The sequence below is a fragment of the Ursus arctos genome, chromosome X (assembly GCF_023065955.2).
Source record: "Ursus arctos isolate Adak ecotype North America chromosome X, UrsArc2.0, whole genome shotgun sequence".
NCBI lineage: Eukaryota > Metazoa > Chordata > Mammalia > Carnivora > Ursidae > Ursus > Ursus arctos.
The window spans coordinates 39,948,374-39,968,824 of NC_079873.1; the positions used below are offsets into that span (position 1 = coordinate 39,948,374).

Below are 20,451 nucleotides of genomic sequence, written 5' to 3' on the forward strand. Positions count from 1 at the left end.
CAGTCATTAGGTCATGATCCCGGTCCTGTTCAGCGGGAAGCCTGCTTCTCCCTCTCCCTCTCCCCCTGCTTGTGTTCCCTCTCTCGCTGTGTCTCTCTCTGTCAAATAAATAAAATCTTAAAAAAAAAAGCTTATAGCTATGTGTTTGGGGATCACGTTGCATTTATAAATTAAGACTTGAGAAGGAAAACTGACGTCTTTATGATACCAATTCATCGTATCCGAGAACAAGGAGCGTCTTTGCTTTTGTGTAAGTCTACCTTTGTGTCTTCCAGGCGTGTTTTAAACTTTTCCTCATACAAGTTTGCATTACCCCTTGTTGACTTTATCCTGACATATCTTATCCTTTTTTGTTATCATATATGCAGTTTTTCTCTTCTATTTTACATTACAGCTGGTTCTTTGTGTATACGAAAACTAATTTCTATATGTTGATTTTATATTCCACTACACTACTGAATTCTTTATCATTTGAATTAGCTTTATCATTGGTTCTCTTGTAAATTTCTAGGTATACTATTGATATTGTCTTAAATAGAGATATTTTGGGGGCACCTGGGTGGCTCAGTCAGTTAAGCGACTACCTTCAGCTCAGGTCAGGATCCTGGAGTCCCAGGATCAAGTCCTGCATCGGGCTCTCTGCTCAGGAGGGAGTCTGCTTCTCCCTCTGACCCTCCCCCCTCTCGTGCTCTCTCTTTCTCACTCTCTCTCTCCCAAATAAATAAAGAAAATCTTTTAAAAAATAGAGATATTTTTGTGTCTTCTTTACCCATTCTTACATCTATAATTATTTTTCCTAGTCTAACTGCATTGGTCCAATGCCTCCAAGTACAATGTTGAAAAAAGGAGTGGAGACAGAGGGCATTGCCTTGTTTCTGGTCTTAGTGGAAATGCCTTCCATGTTGCCCCATTAAGTTGATAACTTTTGGATCGAGGTATACAAATTTTATCATGTTAAGAAGTTATCAGTTGATTTCTACTTTTGAATGATCATATCAGATTTCTGCCAAAGTCTTTTAAAAATATCTATGGAAATGATCATATGAGTTTCTCCTTAGATCTATTACTACGTTGTATTATATTAACATAATACCTATAAAGAACCATCCTTGCATTCCCAGAAAGAAACTCACTTACTTGGTCATGCTACATTAATTTCTTAATATAGTTTTGAATTCATTTGCTAAAATTTCATTTAGGATTATGCATTGCTATTCATGAGTGAAAATATTCCACGCTTTTTTGAGTGCAATTAATGTTATAATTGCCTTAGAAAAACCATGTGAATTTCTTTTCATTTTCTGTTCCCTGGAACAATTTATTTGGCATTGGGATTAAGTGCTCTGTAAGTTTGGAGAATTCTCCTGTAAAACCATCTGGGCCTGATGCTTTTTTATGAGGCAGGTTTTTTTGTTTTTTACTCACTTTGTCTTTTGTTTTATGGAAATTGGTCTGTTACGCTCTAACGGGGTCAATTTTGGTAAACTGTGTTTCTCTAGGAAATTATTCATTTCATCTTGGTTTTAAATTTTATCCACGTACGCCTTTTTATATTTTGACTTTTGGAATCATGCTAATGGCTTACGTGAAAAAAATATATAATTAAGTCATAGATAGGGAAAAGACTAAAACTTAAGTCAAAGAGAAACACATTATATTTGAAATACAATGAATCATGTAATCACGTTGAACAAAAAATAAAATGAACTAAACCAAGAAACTTCTGAATACAGGACTTTGACTGTATAGCCTCATCTACAGACCTCAAAAGGGCAAGCAAATTTCAAGCTCTCCCTTACTACGTTTGTTTTTCACAGTGGTGTGGATGCTGAAATTCTAAAAATACATTCTGTGTATTGTAGGACGGAGCAAATGCGTAAACACACTGATGATATCAGAGGCTAGGGCTCCCCTTGCTATAGAAGAAAACTGTGACGTATAGAATGGGGGGGGGGCTCCTGTGATGTGCTGGATTAGAATCAGAGGTATCAGTACGAACACGTGAAGCTCCATCCATAAAAATTTCTTAGCTCTGGGGTGCCTCGGTGGCACAGCGGTTAAGCGTCTGCCTTCGGCTCAGGGCGTGATCCCAGAGTCCTGGGATCGAGCCCCACATCAGGCTCCTCCGCTATGAGCCTGCTTCTTCCTCTCCCACTCCCCCTGCTTGTGTTCCTTCTCTCACTGGCTGTCTCTCTCTCTGTCAAATAAATAAATAAGATCTTAAAAAAAATTTTCTTAGCTCTATATTACGAGAGGGCCTAGAAGCAAAGATATTACAGTATCAGTGAGTACATCTAGCTCCCATACCCTGGCTTAGAAATACTATTATCTTAGGGCTGGGGCTGGCAAAGAGGAAGATATGTCTGGAAGTGATGTCAGTGGAAATGCCAGAGTAAGGGCCAATAAAAATCTTCTCTTCCATAAAAGCAATGAGAATACTGGCAAAAATTGTCAAAATTAATTTTTTTCCGAACTCTAGAAATTGACCAAAGGTTTATAACAATTCAGGCAGCATCTATTCAAGAAAAATGGCTGGATCTCCGGAAGAACAGTATGCTTTGTGGCATTTGAACTTTCTCTGTTTACATCCCCTTCTCCCTACCTACACAACAGCCTTGAAAATCAACAGCCTTGTAATCCTGATGAGAACCAGCAGCCTAGATGCCAGAGGGGAGGCAGAACAGGGTTGGAGTCTCCTCCAAAGTCCCATTGCTAGAGATCTATCTTCATTTGACCTGTCTGGCACTTTCCTAGAAAACTCCATTCACAGAGCTTGTCTATTTGATTTGACTAAGAGTTCACCTAGTGTGAATAGCTTTCCCTGGGTTGGTTGGTTGGTTGGTTTTTTTTCAAAACCAATCAGCAGCGATTGTTTAACATAGCAAGTGCCTGAGGCAGTGGTTATGGTTAGGACATACATTACAAGCTGACCGAAACACCTAACAGGAAAAGTTGGGTAAGGAGATCTTCATAGGAGGCTTTGAAAAGCACTGACAAATTCCCAGGAATCTAGAAAACCACAAATACACATAAGGCTGTGTGCCGCTCAGGATCTCTGGCTGACCTTGAGGCTCTGCAAAACCAGGAAGTAAAGGCTAAGGCAAAGTTGTAAACTGCCTGCCAGAGCTTTTGAAGGCATGCCCCCACAGGTGCACAGCATCCATCAGCAAAAGCTTGGAGACTTAATGATTCTAGATGTTTATTTATTTTTTTATTTTTTTAAAGATTATTTATTTTTTTATTTGACAGAGAGACAGCCAGCGAGAGAGGGAACACAAGCAGGGGGAGTGGGAGAGGAAGAAGCAGGCTCCCAGCGGAAGAGCCTGATGTGGGGCTCGATCCCAGAACGCTGGGATCATGCCCTGAGCTGAAGGCAGACGCTTAACGAGTGAGCCACCCAGGCGCCCCGGTTCTAGATGTTTAAAGAAATATCTGTCATTCATTGTCTGACCACAAAGCTAATGAAGCAGAGACTTCAGTGGCCACACAGGATGAAGAATACAACCTTTACAGAATTAGTTTAGGAATGTCACTGAAAAAACAAAGAGCAAGAAAAATAAACCCTGGAATAGGGGACAGAATCTGATCTTCAGAGCTACCATGTAATATTTTTTACAATGTTAAGTTTTCAACAAAAATTTATAAAACATGCAAAGAAATAATAAAGGATGACCCAAAGAGAGGAAAATGAGGTAGCCAATAGACATGGTTAGATATTGGAATTAATAGACAGACTATAAATCAGCCATTGAAAATATTTTCAAAGAACTAAAAGAAATCATGTCTAAAGAACTAACTGAAAGTATGAGAATGATATTCTAACAAATAAAGGCTATCAATAGAGAGAACGATAAAATACTAGAATTCCAGAATCGAAAAACAAAATAACTGAAATTAAAAATTCACTAGAGGGGCTCAAGAGTAGATTTGAGCTGCCAGAGGAACGAATCAATGAATTTGAAGGTAGGTCAACCAAGATAATCCATTGTGAGGAACTGAAAGAAAAAAAAATAAACAAGTGAACAGAGTTTCAGAGGCCTGTGAAACACCATCAAACATATCAACACACACATACTGGGAGTCCCAAAAGGAGAGAGTAGAGAGAAAGGTGCAATAAAGAAAATTGAAAGGAACGATGGCTGAAAATCTCCCAAATTTGATGGAAAATATTCATCTATACGTTCAAGAAACTCACTGAACTTTAAATAAGATAAACTTGTAGAGATCTACATTTAGACACATCATAAATAAACTTATGAAAGTCAAAGACAAAGAGAGAATCTTGAAAGTAGTAAGAGGAAAGTGGGTCATCACAAACAAGGGATCCTCAGTAAGATTAGCAGCTGATTTCTCATCAGAAACCTTGGAGGACAGAGGCAGTGGGACAACACATCCAAAGCACAGAAAGAAAAAGAGCATCATATCAGAACTCCACATCCAGGACGCCTGGGTGGTACAGTCGGTTAAGCGTCTGACTCTTGGTTTTGGCTCAGGTCATGATCTCAGGGTTGTGAGATCAAGCCCTGTGTCTGGCTCTGCGTGCAGCACGGAGTCTGCTTGAGATTCTCTCTCCCTCTCCCGCTGCCCCTCCCCCCAACACTTGCTCTCTAAAAGAAACAAATAAATCTTTAAAAAATATTGAACAGCTAAATAAAATATTGAGCATAAAAAGCAGATCTAGACAAATGGATGAAAAATGTGACTTGATCATACGCTATCTACAAGAGACACACTTTAGATTCAAAGACACGAATAAGTTGAAAGTAAATGGATGGAAGAAGATTTGCCACGCAAACTGTAACCAAAAGAGAGCGGGCTACAGAGCCTCAGATAAAATAGACTTTTAAACAGAAATTGTTACTAGAGGTAAAGAAGGACATTTTAAATTGATACAAAGGTTAATCTATCAAGAAGACATAACAATGATAAACACATATGTACCTAAGAACAGAGCCCCAAAATAAATGGAACAAAAAGACAGAGCTGAAGGGAGAAATAAACAATTCAACAATAATAGTTGGAGACTTCAGTACCTCACTTTAAATGATGGAGAAAATAACTAGACAGAGGATCAACAAAGAAAGAGAAGACTTGAAATACCGCTATAAACCAACTAGAGCTAACATTCATCTATAGAAGGGTCCGCCCTACCACAGGAGAACACACATTCTTCTCAAGTGCACGAAGCCAGAAAACAAGTCCCAATAAATGCAAAAGTACTGAAATCATACAAAGTATGTTCTCTGACCACAACTGAATGAAATTAGAAACTCTAAACAGAAAAAAACAATGGAGAATTCCACAAATATGTGGAAAGTAAACAACATGTTCCTAAATAGGGAAATTAGAAGATACTTTGAGATGAATGAGAAAAAACAACACAACATAGCAAAACTTACGGTATGCAGCTAAAGTGATGTTATAGGGAATTTCATAGTTATAAACGTGTATATTTAAAAAGAAGAGAGATATCAAATCAATAACCCATTCTTCCATCTTCAGAAATTGGAAAAAGAAGAGCAAATTAAGCCCAGAGCAAGCAGAAGGGAAGAAGTAATAAAGATTAATCCCTATTCTTGTCAAGCTATTCCAAAAACTAGAAGAGGAAGGGAAGCTTCCAAATTCATCGTAGGAGGCCAGCATTACCCTGATACCAAAACCAGATAAAGACACAGTGAAAAAGAAAACTACAGGCCAGTATTTCTGATGAACATAGATGCATCAATTCTCAATAAAATATTAGCAAACCAAATTTAACAATACATTAACAAAATCATGCACCATGATCAAGTGGGATTGATTCCAGGGATGCAAGGTGGTTCAGCATTCACAAATCAATGGGTGTGATACATCACATTAACGAGAGAAAGGATAAAAACCATATGATCATCTCGATAGATGCCGAAAAAGTATCTGACAAAGTAAAACCAACACCTATTCATGATAAAAACTCTCAGCAATGTAGGTTTAGAGGGAACAAACCTCAACATAATTAAGGTCATATATGAAAAACCCACGGCTAACATCATACTCAATGGGGAAAAACTGAGAGCTTCTCCTCTAAGATCAGGAACAAGACAGAGATAGCCACTCTCACCACTATTATTCAACATAGTACTGGAAGTCCCAGCCACAATAATCAGACAAGAAAAAGAAATATAAGGCATCCGAATTAGTAAGGAAGAAGTAAAACTTTCACTGTTTGCAGATGAAATGATACTATATATAAAATGTCCTAAAGACTCCACCGAAAAAACTACTAGAACTGATAGCTGAATTCAGAAAAGTCACAGGATATAAAATTAATACATAGAAATCTGTTGCCTCTCTATACACTAACAATGAAGCAGTAGAAAGAGAAACTAAGAAACTAAGAAAAATTAACAATCACATTTACAATTGCACCAAAAATAATAAAATACCTAGGAATAAACTTAAGCAAGGAAGTGAAAGACGTAGACCCTGAAAACTATAAAACACTGACGAAAGAAACTGAAAATGAAACAAAGAAATGGCAAGTTATTCCGTGCTCGTGGATTGGGAGAACGATTACTGTTAAAATGCCCATGTGACCCAAAGCAATTTACAGATTTAATATAATCCTTATCAAAATACCAACAGCATTTTTCACAGAACTAGAACGGATAATCCTAAAATCTGTATGGAATCACAAAAGACCCCCAATAGCCAAAGCAATTTTGAAAAAAAAAAAAAGAACAAAACTGATCGTATCACCATCCCAGATTTGAAGATACACTACAAAGCTGTAGTAATCAAAACAGTATGGTACTGGTACAAAAATAGACACATAGATTAATGGAAAAGAATAGAGAGTCCAGATATAAACCCACACTTATACGGTCAATTAATCAGTGAGAAAGGAGGCAAGAATATACAATGGGAAAAGATAATCTCTTCGACAAATGGTGTTGGCAAAACTGGACTGCTACATGCAAAAGAATGAAACTGGACCACTTTCTTACACCATGCACAAAAATAAACTCAAAATGGATGAAAGACCTAAACATGAGTCCTGAAACCATAAAATTCCTAGAAGCAAACACTGGCAATAATTTGACACCAGCCATAGAAACACTTTTGTAGGTATGTCTCCTCAGGCAAGGGAAACAAGAGCAAAATTAAACTATTGGGACTACATCAAAATAAAAAGCTTTTGTACATCAAAAGAAACCACCAATTAAACAAAAAGGCAACCTACTGAATGGGAGAAGATATTTTCAAATCAGTAGGGGTTAATCTGCTAAGGGTTTTATATCCAAAATATACACAGAACCCATACAACTCAACACTAAAAAGCCCACAAATAATCCAATTAAAAATGGGCAGAGGACTTGAATAGACATTTCTCCAAAGAAAACATCCAGATGGCCACCAGACACATGAAAAGATGCTCAACATCATTAATCCTCAGGGAAATGCAAATTAAAACCAGAATGAGATATCACCTCACACCTGTCAGAACGGCTAAAATCAAAAACACAAGAAATAACAAGTGTTGGCGAGGATGTGGAGAAAAAGGAACCCTCGTGCACTGTTGGTGGGAACGCAAATTGGCGCAGCCACTGCGGAAAAGAGTATGGAGGCTCTTCAAAAAATTAAAAATAGAATTATCATGTGATTCGGTAATTCCACTACTGGGTATTTACCCAAAGAAAAGGAAAACACTAATTCCAAAAGATATCTGCAGCCCTATGTTTACTGCAGCATTATTTACAATAGCCGGGATACAGAAGCCGCCCAAGTGACCATCGGTAGATGAATGGATAAAGAAGATGTGGTATCTATTTACAATGGAATGTTACTCGGCCACAGAAAAGAAGGAAATCTTGCCATTTGCAAAGACAGGGACAGGGCTAGAAAGGATAATGCTAAGTGAAATAAGTCAGAGAAAGACAAATACCATATGATTTCACTCACATGTGGGATTTAAGAAACAAAACAGATGAACACAGGGGAAGACAGGGAAAAATAAAATAAGACAAAATCAGAGAGGGAGACAAACCATAAGAGACTCCTAACTCTAGAAAACAAACAGGGTTGCTGGAGGGGAGGTGGGTGGGGGGATGGGGTGACTGGGTGATGGACATTAGGAGGGCACTTGATGTCATGAGCACTGGGTGCTGTATGCAACTGATGAATCACTAAACTCTACCTCTGAAATTAATAACACACTATATATTCATTAATCGATTTTAAATAAAAATAAGAAACAAAAAAAGAATAAAGGGGACAAACAAAACACCCCTAGGGACCCCTGGGTGGCTCAGTTCGTTAAGCACCTGCCTTCGGCTCAGGTTATGATCCCAGGGTCCTGGGATTGAGTCCCGAGTTGGGCTCCTCGCTCAGCAGGGATCCTGCTTCTCCCTCTGCCTGCAGCTCCCCCTGCTTGTGCTCTCTCTCTATCTCTCTCTCTCTCTTTGACAAATAAATAAATAAATAAAATCTTTAAAATTGTTCATAATTTAAAAAAAAACCACCCTAGACTCTTAAATACAGGGAACAAACTGGTGGTTTCCAGACAGGAGGTGGGTAGGGGGATGGACAAAATAGATAAAGGGGATTAAGAGTACACTTATCTTTGATGAGCACTGAGAAAGGTACAGAATTGTTGAATCATTATATTGTATATCTGAAACTAACACGTAACACTGCGTGTTAATTATACTTCAATAAAAAATAAGTAATAAAGATTAGAATGGAAATAAATGAAATAGAGAATAGAAAAACATTAGAGAAAATCAATGAAAACACAAATTGGTTCTTTGGAAAGATCAACAAATTGACAAACCTTTAGATTAAGAAAAAAAAGAGAACTAATTATTAAAATAAGAAATGATGGGATGCCTGGGTGGTTCAGTCAGTTAAGCGTCTGCCTTCGGCTCAGGTCATGACCCCAGGGCCCTGGGATGAAGCCCCACATTGGTCTCCCTGCTCAGCGAAGAGCCTGCTTCTCCCTCGCCTTCTGCCCCTCCCCCTACTCATTCTCTCTCTCTCTTTCTCTCTCTCTATCAAATCAATAAATAAAATCTGGGGCACCTAGGTGGCTCAGTCGTTAAGCATCTGCCTTCAGCTCAGGTCATGATCCCAGGGTCCTGGGATCGAGCCCCATGTCGGGCTCCCTGCTCAGCGGGAAGCCTGCTTCCCCCTCTCCCTCTGCCCCTGCTTGTGTTCCCTCTCTCGCTGCCTCTCTCTCTGTCAAATAAATAAAATCTTTTTAAAAAATCAATAAATAAAATCTTAAAAAAAAGGAAATGCTCAGGACTAGATGTCGATGTCTTTACCCGTGCATTCTACAAGTATTCAAAAAAAATTAACACGAATCTTTCACAGCTTTTCCCTAAAATAGAAGAGAAGGGATCCAACTCATTTTGTGGGGCTCCTATTACCCTGATACCAATGCCAGACAAAGACATCATAAGAAAACAATAGATCAATATCTTTTCTGATTATAGATACCATAATTCTCAACAAAATACTAAAATACTGAATCCTAAAAAGGATTATACCCCAGACCATGTGAGACTTGGTCCACGTATGCCAATGTGGCTCAACTCGCACGGAACTCAAGTAATGTGATACACCATATTCACAGAATAAAGGAAAAAAACCCACATGATCATATCAATAAATATACGAAAAACATTTGACAGAGTTCAACATCCCGTTCATGATAAAAGCACTCCACAAATTAAGAACAGAAGGGAATTTTGCTAACACTTAGAAGGCAGTTAATATATGCCGGATGCACTGTTCTTACCACTTTCCATTCATTAAATAATTTAATTCTCACACCAACTCTGTGAGGCAGGAACTATTATTACCTACATTTTGCAGGTTGGGTAAACTGAGGCACAGAGCATTAAGTAACATTTTCTACGTTAGGAAGCCAATAAGTTGTAGGTCTAGGATTCCAATATAGCAATTCTGGCTAGAGTCCATGCTCTCAATCAGTCAGCTGCTCTATCTCTCAGAGAACGTGGAATAATAATAGTGATAACCAAATTGGGTTTCCTAAGAACGAATGATTTGACCTTCATCTGTAAGTAAACTTAATTCATAACACTTAACTTATATCAATGACCATAATTTGTGATGCTGGTAAGAATTTTTAATATTAATACCAAGGTTTATTTAACCAAGTTGGTAACATTGGGTCAATATTGACATTTAACTGTAATTTAACTCCAAAAGTGGTGATGATTATTTCTATAAGCAAACATAATTTATAACACTGTTAAAAATTTATGAAGTTAGTTGTAAAATTTGATGGCATCAGTAATGGTGATTCAATTTCTATCTGCAACTAAAATTTGATTCAAAACTGTGGCACTCCTAATTTATATTAGTAATCATAACTTTGATATTAGTCATTGTGCATAATATAAACTGGAGTGTTAACCATATTAATGATGATTTCTATTAGAAGCTATCAGATAATTCAAAACATAGTTACTCATAATTTATATTAGTAATCTTAATTTGTAACATTGGCAATAATTTGTAATATTAGTTAGAATATTTGATGGTATCAGTAATGATAATGCAACTTCTATTAAGGATAGTATCATTCAAAACAGAGACTTATAATTTATACTAGAGCATAATTTATAATAATAGTTATAATCTTCAATGACACTAGTAATGATCATTCAATTTCTGTTAGGAACTGCAATTTGACTCATAGCATTGATAGTCATAATTTACATCAATAAGAGTAATTTGTAGTATTCGTGATAAGTTGTAATATTAGTGATTATAGTTTACAATAATAGTAACCCACAATTCAATTGCTATTCGTAAGCAATTTAAGTTGTAATATCACTACTGATGATTTTCATTGTTGGTCCTAATTTGCAACATTGGTGACATTTCTATCAGGAAGAATATTTGCTAATATTAGTAATGATGACTTGATTTCTATATGCAATATAATCTGATTCATTACATTGAATCTGTTCATTTAGAGCAGAAGTCGATTTTTAATACTGGTGAGAAAAGATACTACAAGAAAGAGGATCGATGATTGAAATCACACTTGTAAGCACATCAGTAAATTCATGGTATCGGTAAGCCCTGTCTCGAAGCAACTTCAGCCCCCACAGGCACACACCGGCTGCACTTCCATTGCTAACACACCCACTGGCAATAATGTCGCAGTGGGCACGATGCTTTTCCCTCCTGCCCATCCTACGTCCCCCGGACTCACCATCTCTTTGTGATTGGGGTAGAAGGTCTGATCGATAAGAGGGAATTCCTCTGTCCCCAGTTTCTTGTGCAGTCGAACCATCTGGGCGAACTAGGAGAGCCAGGAGAGATGGGTCAGCACGCCCTTCACCGGGACAGTCTCCAAGTGGGGATTCCGAGCTTCGAGCTTTCTCAGTTTCCCCCGAATCACAGTGATTTCGAGCTCCCACAAGCATGCATGCATGTATGAGCTAGTCCCTCCGCCAGCAGCGCCCTTCCCGTCACTTACCACCCAGGGCTTGTCACAGAAGTTGTAGACAGAATGCAAAGAGTTCACGCTGGGGATTCCAGCATACTGCAGCCCAATGACCAAACTGCGGTAGTCTCCGTTCCGGGCCATGCTGAAGGCGTGCTGGCGGATCAGCACAAAGTCCGGCTTCAGAGACCTGGGGTGGCAGGAGGAGAGGTGTCGAGGATGTCCCCCCAGAGCTCCCCACCACCCTTAGAACAAAAACCAGGTTTCTAAATCTCCACAGCTCCTAGAAATTGCGAAGGGGTTGCTCAGCTCAGCACACATGCACAGGTTGTTTCCTCCCACACCAGCATCCTTCCCACCGTTTCCCGGTCTGGTGATCCCCAGGTCCTGGGATCAGCCTGGTATGGAGCTCCCGGCTCAGCCGGGAGTCTGCTTCTCCCTCTTCCTCTCCCTCTGCCCCGCCCCCTGCTTGTGCGCGCATGCGCACGTGCTCTCCCGCGCTCTCCAAATAAATAAATAAATAAATACATACATACATACATACATACATACATACATAAAACCTTTAAAAAATGTCTCTCACAATATAGGTCTTCCTCATGCAAATTGCAGACCCCTCCACCATCCAACGATTCCTTTATCGCTTTGCTGCTATATATTTTTTCTTAGCACCTTTACATTTTCTGATTTGTTTATTTTATGTATCCCACAGTAGAATATAAGTTTCATGAGGGCAGAGGGATTTGGGGGGGGCGCGGGCGCTCTTATTGGGGGTCGGTTTTGTTAACTGCCCGGTCCTCAGCATGTACAAGAGGTCCTGGTGCACAATAGGTGTTCAATAAATATTTGTTGGATGTAAAATGCTAAGGGCACCAACTGGCATACAGCAGATGCTCAAGAAATAGCTGCTGATTTAATAACTAACTGAAAAGTTTGGCTTGTGGTCTGCTAGGATCCTTGGCTCTGCAGAAGACAAGCTATCTTCCCACATTCTGTACCTAATTTTATTTCATTTTATTTTATTTTTAAGATTTTATTTATGTATTTGACTGAGAGCGAGCACAAGCAGGGGGAGCAGCAGAGGCAGAGGGAGAAGCAGGCTCACCGCTGAGCAGGGAGCCCGATGCAGGGCTCGATCCCAGGACCCCGGGATCATGCCCTGAGCTGAAGGCAGACGCTTAACTGACTGAGCCACCCAGGCGCCCCCCTAATTTCTTTTTAAATTGACATATAACATTGTGTAAGTTTAAGGCGTAAAACACGGCAATTAGACACACTTACATATTGTAATAGGATCGCCATTGTAGCATTATTTAGCACTTCTATCGTGCCACATAATTATCATTTCCTTTTTGTCAGTGAGAATAATTAAGATCTGGTCTCTTAGTAAGTTTGATAATTATGATACAATATCGTTGTCTATATTCACTATACTGTGCATTAGATCTCTAGGACTTATCTTCCAGTTGCAAGTTTATACCCTTAAACATCTCTTCTATCTTTTTAAAGATTTTATTTATTTATTTTGAGAGAGAGACAGAACACGAGCAGAGGGAGGGGCACGGGGAGAGGGAGAAGGACAAGCAGACTCCCCACTGAGCAGGGAGCTGGATCCCAGCAACCTGAGGTCATGACCTGAGCCGAAGGCAGATGCTTAACCGACTGAGCCACCCAGGTGCCCCTAAACATCTCTTCTATTCTACCACCCCTCAGCCCCTGGTAACCACCATTTCACTCCCCGTTTTTACGACTTTGGCTTTTTTAGATTCCATAGACAAGAGATATCCTACAGTAGTCGTCCTTTTCCATCTGATTTATCTTACTTAGCATAATGTCCTCAAGGTCCTTTCACGTTGTTGCAAATGGCAGGATTTCCTTCTCTCTCGTGGCTGAATAATATTTCATAGTGTATACAGACCACATTTTCTTTATCCATTCATTCACTAATGGGCACTTACGTTGTTTCCATACCTTGGCTATTGTAATACACCCAAGTCCTTGCTCACAAAAGGATGGGTGGGGAGGTGGGGGCCTCTCCCTCAGCTCTAAGGGAGTCCTTGTGCCCCCCCATAACACCAAGTTAACCTCTGTCTACTTACCGCATGACCTTCACCCCATTCCGAAGAACTTCCATGTCCACAGAGAATCCACCGTTGGCGTGAGCCACGAGGTTGAGATCAGAGAATTCAGCCTAGGAAGGAGAAAAAAAATCGGTGATTCACCCACATCACACAAAAATGACCATCCAGTTTTCGGTCTGGACGGCTGACCCCCAGGTCCATCTGCCCCAACTAACCTGTTCTACTTTAATGTCAATTTCTCCATGGATCTTTTTCCCTTTGAAGTATTTCGCCCTGGAGAGAAAAAGCAGAGCACAGCCATCAATCTCAGGAAGACAAAACCCAGGCCAGTCCTTTGACCGTTTCGCCCCTTCAGAGCCATAAAGTGCTTTGTGCTTGTTGAAACACTTTGCAAAGCTCAACAAGTCTTTGGGTACAATACGGTCTGTTGTGATGGCTCACGGAGGTGTGTAAAAGTCAGAGGACACTGTGAACGCTGAACTAAGTCCTCAAACCACACACAGCAGGCAGGCATTCCCCAGAGCGTGGTCTGCCCCTCACACCGCTACCATAAATGTGTTTGACAAGTTGTGCCAGATGAGGAGGGCTTCGTAAGTACTCTGGAATTGCAAAGGAGGCTCGTAAATGGCCAAAAACACAAAAAAACACAAAAAAACACAAAACCCCGTAGAGAATACATATGTATGAAGCGTTGCCGGGTGTGTCTCAGTTGCCTGTGTCTGCTTGTGCAGCCCGAACCACTTCTCTGCTTTCTGGCCCTTTCCATGGAGGATCAGACTTGTCCACGCGTGGCTGTGCGCTGTGAGGGGCACAACTGTGGGTGGGCAGCTATATAAAAAAGGGGGAGCAGATCGAGGGGGGCGGGCTGGCGGTGGTTCTACGCAAGCCCCAGGGCCAGCAATGACGGCGGCGGGGAGGGATGCGCTGAGGGCCAGGGGGAGCCATAGGAGGGAAGAGGGGGTAGGAGCAGCAGATGTAGCATGAATGCGCGGTCACCGTCCCTGGGCCGGGCCCCAGCTGGGCTTGCTTTCCAGAGGCATCCTCTCCCCAGCCCAGGATTCCTAGCTGGCAGGCTTCTCCCCACACAGAAGCTCACCTCCAGTCAGGTTTCTCATACAAGAGGCATGAGGAGAGGAGCCACTCCCAGGCTTGCCTCTGACACAGCCGCGCAGCACAAACAGGCCCTAGCGACTTCACCCACGAACCCCAAAGACCCCAAGCACAGCCATTTTCTCCTCTCCTCTCCCTCTTTCTCCCTCCCCCCATCTCGCACACACTCCATTACTGACACTGTCCCCCCACAAGTGTTGGAAGAGAATTTCTCTGAGACCTGCACATTTTTCATTTATAAAATAATGATGAGTGTAGACTCTATCATTGTATTTCAAACTTAAAAAAAGATTTTATTTATTTATTTGAGAGAGAGAGAGACAGAGAGAGACAGAGAGCATGAGTGGGGAAAGGGGGAGAAGCAGGCTCCCCGCTGAGCAGGGAGACCCATGTAGGGCTGGATCCCAGGACCCTGGGACCATGACCTGAGCCAAAGGCTGATGCTTCACTGACTGAGCCACCTAGGTGCCCCATATTTCAAACTCTTTTGACCGTAAGTTACAGTGAATACTGTGGCTCTCTGCTCAGATGTCCTCTTCACGGCTGGTGCACCCTGAATGTCAGCCGTTCGCAGCTGAGGGTCATGTCCCACTGGGAACTGTCTTCTCCCACAGAGAACCACCTTGGCCAACGTCATACCTACTCAGGCAGCCCGAGTCTTATATGTGGTCTCTGAGCGAGTGCAAAGGCTGGCCTCTTTGCCTCAGTATAGGCTGACTCTAAGGGACCATCCCACCCCCCGAGGTCCCCCTAGGATCAGCCGAGGCCTCTGCCGCAGCTGCACTGTGGACCAGCTTCCCCCCTGCCCAACCCTGCCCTCCTTACAGGCATTGATCCTAAAGGCCCTCCCCCGCAAGCCTCCCGCATACAGATGCCTGCCTCAAAATCTGTTTCCAGAGAACGCAACCTAAACCAGTGTGCCAGAGATGGCAAACCACAAAAGAGACTCTCACGCCGTTCTGGAATCGGGGCACCCAGCAGCCAGCAGGCAATGAGGAACCATCATTTGTGGGGGGTGGAGCATGGGGAGCCCCCACCATGCTGTCGCTGCATAAAGCACTCAGCAGCCAGTCTGCGCGCTGTGGTACCAGCAGGATGCCCCTTGAATCATACGATCCGGCAGATTCCATGATACTGGACATGTCAGTGTGGGAAAAGATGCAGCGTGGAGTTCATTCTCACGAGTGTGAGAATTACAGGGTGGGCCCCTGGGGTGTGGGGGCAGCAGTAACTTTTACTGATGGTGAACTGGAATGAGTTACTGGGGGAAGGGAATGCACCAGTTGGTGAAATATCCCTGGGACTTGAGAGGCATGAGGGAAATGGGAAGCAGATGCGGGTGACTTTTTGTTAAATGCCATTGATTAGCTGAAGAAAGATCTGACATGCTCAGGGTGAGTAATCTCTAATCCAAAGCAAAATGTGAAAGCCAGAAGACTCCCTTGGCTACATTTAAGGAAACCCCAATCTTATGCAACTGGGGGGAATACAGGGGGGAGGACCAGGGGCTTAGGGCATAATCTAAGTGTAGCAAAACTTCAGAGAAGGTTGAATTCTCAGGCCTAGCACATCTCCTATGCTATGATCAGGGCCTTAATAGGACAAGAGTGAAGCCCTTAGACCTGGGGTAGGGATATCTGGGAAGATGCATGTAACACCTCGAACGTATTGATTCACCTGAACCCACTGGGCCTGCGGAAGTAGCCCCCTCCTCCTTGTGAGAATATAGACCTTCCCTGTGCTCGAAGGTCATACAGAGGCACTGAATGAAGCAAGTGCTTTATCAAACAATGCTTGCCCCTTTCAGAACCTACCCCCCCCCTTAGCAACCAGATCAATAAGCTGGGTCAAATCCTAGCACACCTGATTGGGGAGGTTCTAAGCTCGCAAAGGAAGGAAAGAAACATGACACAGAAGCTGAAAAGTCTGGCCAATATGTACTGACAGGAGCTGTAAAAGTATGCGTGAACCTGGGCCCCAAGGACAATGGACCAAGGAGGTGGAACATGAAGTTGGAACAGTCTCCCAGGACCCAGAACTTAAAACCCTGGCCAGGACCCTAGGAGATGTTGCTGATACAATATTGGGTGACTTGCGGAAGCTTGGAGAAAACAGCGGTCCACACCAACTGAAGCAGAAATGTCAAATCTTCCATGGCAGCCTGCGGAAGAAAGGATCAAAGGACTCAAAGAAGTAGACCTGTTAGAGAAGATACACTACGTAAGCCTAAGCAGTTCATCAGCTGACTCTGTTCTAGGGAAGGTCCAGAGGGTTTACCCAACTTACAAAATCAATAAGGAATATGCTGGTAAGAGTGGCACCAGCCACGCTGAGATGCACACCAGGGGTAAGGTGGTAAACGAAGTCCTGTCCCAGGTCCCGTTCGCAGTGGGTCCACTGGGTCCATAGGTCCACCCCGTGGTCCCTGCCCCAGTCTGCAAATGCATAATTAAAATGGACATATCTGTAGTTGTCAAAACCCCTCCGTGGGTTCCTTGGCTTGTGGGGTAAGAGCTATTGTAGTGGGGAAATCCAAATGGATACTTCTGGAACTACACACCCCTCCCCTGATCAAATCAGCAAATCAAAGCTAATATTATACATATCCCAAGGGTGATGGTGGAAACTAGAGCTACTTTGAAAGATCTAAAAGATGCAGGGGTGTTCGTCCCATCTTTTCTCCCACTGAATTGACCAGTTTGGCTCCTGGAGAATGTTCATAGACTCCTGCAAGCTTGACCAAGAAGTGTCCCCAAGGCAAGCAGCTATACTGGACAGGCTGCCATGGCTGGAGCAGACCTCAGGGACAGCAGGTGGCCGCTGACTTAGTGAACGCACTCTTTTCTATTCTGGTCAGAAAACAGGATCGGCAACATTTCACGCTCACACAATATTTGTTGATGGTCTTGCCATAGGCCAATGCTGTCTTTCTCACCCTGTGTCATCATATGGTCCAAAGGCACTGAGCCATCTGGACATCCCACAGAATATCACACCGGACCACTACATCAGGGACATCATATTGATTGGGCAAGATGAGCGAGAGATGAGTAGCACCTTGTCCTGATAAGACGCGTGCACTCCAGAGGGGAGGAGATCAACCCTACAAAGCCTTGGGGGCTTGCCACATTAGTGAACGTTTTAGGGATACAGTGGTCCAAGGCAGGCCCAGGACAGTCCCTCCAAATAACAGGGCAAAGCATTGCATCTCACACCTCCCGCCATGAGGAAAAATGCACAATACTCGGTAGGCGTCTTCAGGTTCGAGAGGCAGCCTATTGCACACCTGGAGATACTGCTCTGCTTTATATTTCAGGTGCAACATAAGGCCGCCATCCCTGAATGGGGGCCAGAGCAGAAAGGGCCCTGCAGCAGGTCCGGACTGTGGGGCAAGCAGTCCTTCCACTCGGGCCATATGACCTGGCAGATCCTATGATACCGGATAAGTCAGTAGTGGGAAAAGATGCAGCATGGAGCTTATTGGAAGTTTGAGTGGGAGGCCCTTGGGGTTCTGGAGCAAGGCCAGGCCATCTGCAGCAGAGACTGACATGACTCTTGAGAAACGCTTCCTGGTGCAATACTGGGCTCTGGAAGAGACAGAATGCTTGACTATGGGGCCCCGAGTGATTGTGCATCCGGGTTCCCCTCGTGAGCTGGGTCCTGCCAGGCCCACCAAGTAATAATGTCAGATGGACCCAGCAGCTGGGATCAAGCTCAAAGAGGACTGAGCAAGCTGCTTGAGCAGGTAGTCCAGATGCCTGTATCACCCACACTGATGCCTGCCTCCGCTCACCGAGGGGACCCCTTACAACCAGTGGAAGAGAAAGCCTAAGCCTGGTTCACACATGGACCGGCTAGGTATGTGGGGGGAGAAGCCAAAAAGGGACAGTGGCTGCCCTACAGCCCCGCGCGGACTGGTCCTGAAAGACAGTGGCAGAGCTCCCAATGGGCAGAGCTTTGGGCTATGCCCCCCCGGTAATCTACTTAATAGGGAAAGGGAAATGGCCCAAGATTAGAATACATATTCACTGATGGGCAGTGGTGGATGGCTTGGCTGATCAGCAGCCTTGAAGGAAAAATATTCAGAGATCAGGACAAGGGGTATGACGCTAAGCGAAACAAGTCCGTCGGAGAAAGACAAATACCACGTGATTTCACTCATAGGTGGAATTTCAGAAACAAAACAAATGAGCGAAGTGAGAGAGAGAGAGAGGCAAACCAAGAAACAGACTCTTAACTACAGAGAACAAACTGATGGGTACCAGAGGGGAGGGGGTGGGGGTGGGGGGATGGGTGAAATAGGGGGTGAGCACTGGGTGATGTACGGAAGTGTTGAATCACTATATTGTAGACCTGAAACTAATACTACACTGTGTGTTAACTAATGGGAATTTAAATAAAACCTTAAAAACAGAAGATCAGGACAAGGCGGTGTGGGACACAGAAATGTAGGTGGACAGGAGGGTGGGCAAAAAGTGAGGAGTGAAGATCTTTGCATTGTGTGTTAACACCCACCCGACAGCATCCACAATGGAAGTGGTGCTAAACAACCAGGTAGACAGAATGAGTCAGCCCGATGATGTCAGCCGGCCTCTCAAGTCAGCCACCCCAGAGCCAGCAGACGGGCACATGAATGAAGTGGCGAGGGGAGCAGAGAGAGAGGCTGTAAGCGGGGCCTGTGGCATTATTGCTAAATGTCCAGTCTTCCAGCAACAGAGACCAACGTTGAGCCCGTGACATGGCACCGTCCCTTAAGAAGCCCAACCAGCCACTTTGTGGCACGCTGACTCCTTTGGGTCCCTTCCCCCCTGGAAAGACTTTAATGAGTCATTTTGACTGGACTATTCTACATGGGGGGTTGCCTTTCCTGACTGCAGGGCCACGGCCGTATCAGTGCCCAAGGGCTTACACAGTGTGCGACCCACCAGTGTGAGATCCCTCATGACGCTACATCAAACTGAAGGATACGCTTGACAGCAAAGCAGGTGCCACGGTGGGCCCGTGACCATGGAGTCAACGGATGACGTTGTACACCACACCACCCAGAAGCTGTTGGCCTGGAACAACTTGCAGCCACAGCTAAGACCCTAGCTTGGACATGATACCACGAAAGAATGGGGCACCATCCTCCAAAACACCCTAAATCAGCGGCCCGTTCTTTGTGCTGTGTTCCCAGTAGGTAGAATACCTGGGTCCGGGAGCTCGGAGGTGAAAGCAGAAGAGGCCCAGCTTACCATCAGTCCCAGCGATCCACTTTTGGAATGTGTGCTTCCCGTTCCCTCAAGGCCCTGCAAGGTTAGAGGTCCTGGCTCTCCAAAGGGAAACCCTGCTACCAGGGGACACAGCAAGAATCCTGTTACATCCTAAGCTATGGATGCCGACTGGACACCTATGTTTCACATGCCGATGGATACCAAGAGGAATGAATCACTGTCTTCGCAGGGGTACGTGACCCTGAACATCAGGAGAAGGTAGGGCTGCTGTTACATAGCGGGAGCGGGCGGGAGTATATTTGGCACCCAGGCGATCCACCTGGCCGTCTGTGGGTACTCCTTGCACAACTCTGCAGGGAAATGGACAGGGACGGCGGCCACAGCCTGGGAAGGGCATGGGGACCAAGGGCTCAGGGATCCCTCAAGGATGATTGAATGGATCACTCATCAGGGAAGCCACTGAGACCAAGAGAGGTACTAGCTGAGGGTGAGGGGGATCTCGACTGTACGGCAGAAGAAGGAGATGATGCGTATCATTTATTTCTGCCGCTTTCATCAACGGCAGCAGCGGAGGCTGTAGCTCAGC

General features: G+C 43.5%; 1 protein-coding gene across 2 annotated transcripts in view; it reads right to left on the minus strand.

Moving 5' to 3' along the window:
- Positions 1 to 20,451, minus strand: part of SYN1 (synapsin I) — a 47,509-nt gene that overhangs the window by 22,355 nt on the left and 4,703 nt on the right. For both annotated transcript variants that reach the window (XM_044389385.3, XM_026513466.4), the window contains exons 2-5: positions 13,758 to 13,815; positions 13,561 to 13,652; positions 11,495 to 11,651; positions 11,228 to 11,317 (exon numbers count right to left, since the gene is read on the minus strand). In XM_044389385.3, coding sequence (XP_044245320.1) covers positions 11,228 to 11,317; positions 11,495 to 11,651; positions 13,561 to 13,652; positions 13,758 to 13,815 — 397 coding nt within the window. The remainder of the gene's footprint in view (positions 1 to 11,227; positions 11,318 to 11,494; positions 11,652 to 13,560; positions 13,653 to 13,757; positions 13,816 to 20,451) is intronic.